The following is a 6,496-nucleotide window of genomic DNA, read 5'->3' as shown; positions in this document are numbered from 1 at the left end:
TTTTTTTTTTTTTTGAAAAAGAAATAAGAAAACATTCGTTCACTTTTCCAAGCCTTCATCTTATTATCATTTAATAATAATAAAAATAATAATAAAACCATTATGCCGTTCACGATAACAAAATTTTCCTCCCCAAAAGAAATATCCCTCAGAGAAACAACCTACGTGTAAACACGAAATAACACGCAGCAAAATCGAAAGTTACACGCGTAACTTGAGAGAGAGCGTTTGCTTCGAAAATTCGAAAAGCTAATTCCAACCCCCATCCTCGAAGAAGAAGGAGAAGAGAAGGTGGTAAAGGCAGGTGTACCACCACACACCATCGAAACAGAATGCGGCGTAATATGGTTTCTCGGGCTCTTTATCTATCTATCTATCTCTATCTATCTCTGTCTCTATCTCTTTCTGTCCTCCACTCGTCCTCTGTCCTCTGTTCTCGGTGAGTATCGGGGCTCTGGAAGTATTCTTCTGTTGTAGGGATTACTGCTGCCGCTACGCTCAGGCAAGTTCAGAAGCACACCTCTGCTAAAGTAGTAAAGCGCTTGTGTCGCAAGATTAAAGTAGCCGCACCTTAGAGTAACGTATGAACACTGTCACTTTTGTCGACGCTGACGTGAGTATTGACGCGAGAATCCGCGGGTCCATCCCAATAAAAACAGAGAGATTGCAGAAAATATTTAACTCTTACAATGTATAATTGGCTTTTGCCCACTTTGGTTAAAATGATCCGAAATGGTTTTAATTGATCATTGATCATTCTTTTGGAGATGTTTTTTAACGAGGGCCTCTAGGGTTTTTTATTTTTTATTTTTTTAATTTTGAAGAATTTTAAGAATTTTAACCCAGGAGGGCGGAATATATCTTTTCGTTTTATTTTTATTTTTTTTTTATTTTTTTGTTTTTGATCGATTGATTGATTAATTGATATTCGACGAGAATATGGTGGACCCGTTCATTCCCGAAATTTGTGAATCACGTGAATCTTCGCTTTCTCGATACTGTGAATTGCATATTAATCGATGTATAATACGTATTCTTGTGACGTTCTTATCGACAGAGCTGGGGAAAATATTGGAGAAAGTGTATATTTTTCGTATAACAAATGTATATTTCATAACGTCATATGTTATTTAAAATTAAGAATTTCTTATTCGAAGTCGTCTTTGAAAGAAATTTATTGTATTTCGATTAAGACTGGAAACCGAATCGAAAAGGAACGATGATTTCGAACAAAAACGCGTAAAATATTTTTAAAAAATATATTATTTTTGGAAAAATAATATATCGTAAATAATAATATTGTACATACGAATTTACGTATCATAAATTAATTTCCCCAGCTCTGTTAATCGCTCTCTGTAAAACACGTATAGAAAAGATGTGACTATTTGCATTATCGCGTGGATTTTTATCATTTATTATTTGTTTTTTTTTTTTTTATATATATATATACATCATTTAACGATGTCGTGTGTTGTCGTCATTTAACTGTTGCGCTTTTAACAAATACTTCGACACGATTAAAAAAGAAAAAAAAGAATCACACTTTGTGTAACGATTTATATTACGCGTGGTATTCTCACGTTGCGATACTCTCGAAGCCTTGACGCAACGCGTGTTTCGAAAAAAAGGGCGAAAGAGAAAAGAAAAGAGGAAAAAAAAAAAAAAAAATAAAAAAGAAAAAACGCGATAATTCCTCGCGTTTGTTTCCTAAAAAAAAAAAAAAAAAACGATTTGCTCCTCGATTCGAGAACGGGAACGATCAATCGAAGTGGCAGTAGTACCTGAAAACACTCCTTGCACCGTAGAAACGTATGTGACTTTAACCCTTCCATAGCCGGCGGTGTGTGAACGTTTCCTATTGTATAACAGCCTCGCGATTTTATCTCGCACGATTTACACGTTTATGCTCTTTGCCGATCGCGTAACACGATGTTGACGTCGGGGAGAGTCATGGAGAGAGGAGAAAAAAAAAAAAAAAAAAGAATTCGAGCTGTTATACACACACACGCATACACATATACACGTATCGCCGGCTAATAATGATGAGTCGATGTTTTTTTTTTTTCTTCAGTTTTTGTCACTTTCAGTTGCGCGTTTGTAACATAATAAAAAGCATGCGAGTCGAAAAGCATGACAAGTTCGACCGATTTTCCCCTAGACTCCCCACGTTCTCCACATGTTTCCACGCGTTGCACCTAGAATTCACTAGATCGACGAGCCAATTTCAGAATTAACAGTTATAATATTCGCTTTAATTACACACGTCACGAGTTGTTCGCTTCTCTTCGATCTTGAGGGTTCTGAATTCGTTTGAGGGTAAAGCTGTCTAGAGAATTATGGCTGGTGGACACTGGTGTTCAAAGTGACGAGATAATTAAGAAAATTAAATTAACTTAAACGATAAACGTAGCAATGTAGCGTTTTTTCTAGTAAACTTCAACATCTGGTGTCCCCTAGCGGATCGCAATCTAGTGTTCCCTAGCGAAATGTACCGTCGAAGGTTATTTTCGAAAGTTTTACCCTTTCAAATCGATTCAAACTCTCAGATCCGATGGAATCTGACACCTTCGATCTCGCGGATAATGATGCAAAAACGATAACACGAATTTTCAATCGGATTAAAATCTCTCCGTTCAATTTTTAATCGTCTTTAATGAACGCTCGATTACTCGTTTACCGCGGAAAGAGTTCGTATTCGGATCGGTGCTTGATAATTTTACATCGATTTCTCTCAACTTTCGATGAGAAAATAATTTTTAATCGAGACAATTTATTCGATTGACGCAACTCAAAAAACGTGAATTATTTAAAAATTTTCGCAAAACTTGTCGCATCTGTTTGTTATTTCCAAAGGATCGAGTATTTTGAATTTATTGGATCGTTCAATCATTATTATTGAGCACTGATAATTATTACAGCTCTTCTATATCGTAATTAACCAATAACGATAATTTTCAAATACAAGCACAAGCTGTCGTTCTAACATATTCTAACCACGATGACTAATTCTGTCTATATAGTATCCGTGTCTAATAATCCTTGCTCTTCCTCGAATTCCAACCCTATCTCCACAAAAACAGTCTCAAATGATTTTCTATTTTATTTCAGAAATAAAAGCAAGGAAAAAGCATGCAGGTAAGAAATAATCCGCATGGAATCCGATTTTTACTAATTTAATCGGTAGTTAGTTAGTGCATGCATCGACCAGCTCTGTGAAGTAGTGTATACACGTCGATGTTTAGTAGTAGAATGGTTTTAGTAGTAGAATTTTCTTTAAACCTTATTTTATTTTATTTTATTTTTTTCTATCCACAGTATTATCTCTTTAGAACGAAAATGGGAATTTATAAAAAGAATTAGAATATTGGTAACGTAGCACTTTTATTTAGAAATTATTTTCGATATAGGATGATCTTTTTGATTGGAAGGGAGAATTGGAAGATTCAAAAATTCAAAAGAAAAACTTGTAAAAATGCTTCTACCAATCTTCTACCAATTTTCTCCATGTTCACAATCATCCCTTACAAACTTATGCATCTGTCTCCTATACAGGTCTATATCTTACAAATACATCTACACCATTTTTCTTTTAGCTACTTGAAAAATCTCTCTCTTTCTCTCTCTAATTAACAAAAATTTTGTCTTATTTTTTAAAAATTTTCCTATGTAAATATCAAAAAAAAAAAAAAATCTCCAAATGAAAACGATATATATAAGCAAGAGAGACTCATAGTATTCCCTATTATCTAGTTATCCCTAGACTCAATCCTAAATATCTTCACGGTAGATGCATGCAACATGAAAAATCCCGAAAAAATGCAAAAAGGCAATTTAAAAAAAAAAAAAGAGGAAGGTAAACTTGTCGAATAATTTGAAAACGAGATTACACAAGAAAAAGTAGAAAATATTAACATTAACTCGATCGATTTATATTATTTATAAACTGGATAATTAAATTTTCCCAAATCCTTGTCTTTTGAACTACTACTTAAAATGTATAAATACTTCTTTCTACTAATATATTTAATAACTTTTATTAATATTTCGACTTCAATTATCTCTTTGTAACGTGTCCACACGTTATAAATTGAAACAAACAAAATATTTCAAATTTGAAAACATTTGAAAAAAAAAAAAAAGAAAAAAAGAAAAAGTATCCTTTCGACAAGTTCACCAAAAAAGAAAAAAAAAAAGAAAAGAAAAGAGAAAAGTTCGAAGGGAGTGCGCGCGAGAGGATGATTGCAAAGCGGTAACACGATGATTGGTTGAACACGCAGAGAAAGATCTTGGTTTCCTGCGTATTGGCTCGCTGAACGTACGCGTGAAACGTACGACGGAAGCGTTCAGCCAGTTCCTGGGTGTGGCAACTAGCAGCGCCAGCAGCAACCACGAGAAGATACACAAGAGTTGGGGATCGGCGGATAATGTGCAGGTAGAGGAGAAAGGAAGAGCGATCTCGAAAATTGCTCGATACCCACACACACATACACACACACACACCTCCTCCTTCACTGGTTAACCCTCTATAATTATTCAACCCTTGGACGAAGCACTAATACCACCACATCCATCCATTCATCCCTCCTCTCTTCGACGCATGAATATTATGCGACGAATCTCGTTTAATATTAACGCAGGTAGAGAGAAATTATTTTAAGAAAGATAATATTTCGTTTTTAATCCGTCGTCTCTATACGGATATTTTTCTAATATTTAATTTCAAAATGATCGCAGTATACGTGATACGAATGATTGCAAACGATAGCGGTATATTTAAAATCTGTTTAAAAAAATAATAATAATTATTGCTCTCAAAACCTCGTCCAAGGGTTATAAAAAAAAAAAATAAAATACTACGAAAATTAAAAAAAATTCTTTCAAATTTTCTGTTAGTTGGATCAAAAAATGATGCCGCCACCAAAGTACGCGCCTATCAAGAAAAGAAGAAGTCGCCGTGCTCAGGATTTCAGTTCGTTGCGGGAGCACCAAGCTGCCAGTCAACCGACCACTCCACTTCTTCAAGGAAAAGTTCGATCGAGTCAACAGATGCATCGTCGACCAACCTCCACGACAGCCGTCAGTTCTGCAGTTTCCAAAACGCAGCAGAACAACGACTCGGATTCGGATACCGCGTGCGGATTCGATTCCGCGTGGAGAGGATCTGCGCAATTGTAGACACAACTCCGACGCGACATCTATCGCGAAAACTTGAGGCTCAAATTCAGCGTTTCTCGATCTTTTCGCCACTCTTTTTAATCATTCGTATGTTAATATAAAATTTTTAAAAATCTAATAATAACTGGAATGATTGAATTATGTAGATAAAATTACGTATATATTTGATCACTTTACAATTAAAAAAAAATTATAATACGAGGCGATTTATAGATTGAGAAACACTGCTCTAGTGAATCATCGTGTACCTTTGTCTTCTGATCTCTTTAGATAATGATTTTGAAATGATTTTCTAACAGATCGGTAAAAAGTTGGTGTAGTATATTGAAAAAGACTGAAATTATGATTTAGCGATAATATTTTTGAATATTATTATGAGTTTATAGCAATAGCCAGATAATATGGCCAGATATATTCGGAACATTTTTCTTTACCGGTGATAAGCTTTCTATATCGATCGACTGATTAAAATAATAAGAGTTTTATAAAGGAATTTATTCTTGATGAAGACTTGCACGCAATGATTTGATTATCGATATTTTCTTACGTTGCAGAGATGCATGATGCACATTCTTTGCTCTAATTATTATTATTATCATGGTTTTTATAAGTGCCTTAATTTAACACTTGAAAGCAATATTTTAGATTTATCGATGCATCTGCACCAAGGCCAAATACATAACATACATAATCCGTCGTAAGCGTGGAAATTACAATTTCTATACAGGGTGTACTACGCACAATTTTATTGTAAAATATTATATCACTTAAGGAATGTGAATACAATCATTGTACCTAAGTAGTAAAAAATAGAAATTGCAATATTATGCGTGTTGTTATACTACCGACGAATATATATATTAATTATTCAATTGTAGATTTTTAAATAAATTGTATAAATGTTTAAGATTAAAAATAAATGACGAATTGATTATCTATATTAGATATTTAATTCTCCATTAAATATCTTATAAACGCGCCTATGAAAAATCATACACGAGCGCTATCTAGTCAATATCTCTGGAAACCAGTTATCCTTGCAACTTTTTAAAATTTTCACTAGATGTCGCTANNNTACATTTCTGGAATTACTTATCCTCTAAGTAAAGACAAAGAACAGACTAGATGCGACATATTTATAATCTTATCGACGTATGTTCTGAAATACCGATTTTCAAAAAATGTTTCTTATTCCCTTTAATACGATTTCTACGTTCTATTAATAATAAAATAAAGATTTTAAAAAAATAATTAAAATTTAGAAAAATTACTAAAAAAACATAATCGCGATTGCAGCCAAATAGCTAATATTATTTTT

General features: G+C 33.7%; 1 protein-coding gene across 1 annotated transcript in view; it reads left to right on the top strand.

The window, feature by feature from the left end:
- Positions 1-5,504, top strand: part of LOC102676145 (ankyrin repeat domain-containing protein SOWAHB-like) — a gene marked incomplete at its 5' end in the record, with an annotated part of 139,656 nt that extends 134,152 nt beyond the window's left edge. Inside the window, 3 exons of the mRNA XM_006616948.2 lie at positions 3,112-3,138; positions 4,281-4,435; positions 4,897-5,504. Coding sequence (XP_006617011.2) covers positions 3,112-3,138; positions 4,281-4,435; positions 4,897-5,178 — 464 coding nt within the window. The remainder of the gene's footprint in view (positions 1-3,111; positions 3,139-4,280; positions 4,436-4,896) is intronic.
- Positions 5,505-6,496: the final 992 nt, after the last annotated feature.

This window comes from Apis dorsata, unplaced genomic scaffold, assembly GCF_000469605.1.
Source record: "Apis dorsata unplaced genomic scaffold, Apis dorsata 1.3 scaffold_289, whole genome shotgun sequence".
In the NCBI taxonomy this organism is placed as follows: Eukaryota; Metazoa; Arthropoda; class Insecta; order Hymenoptera; family Apidae; genus Apis; species Apis dorsata.
Note: the sequence above shows the minus strand (reverse complement) of the source record. Positions and strands in the feature narration are given on the sequence as shown.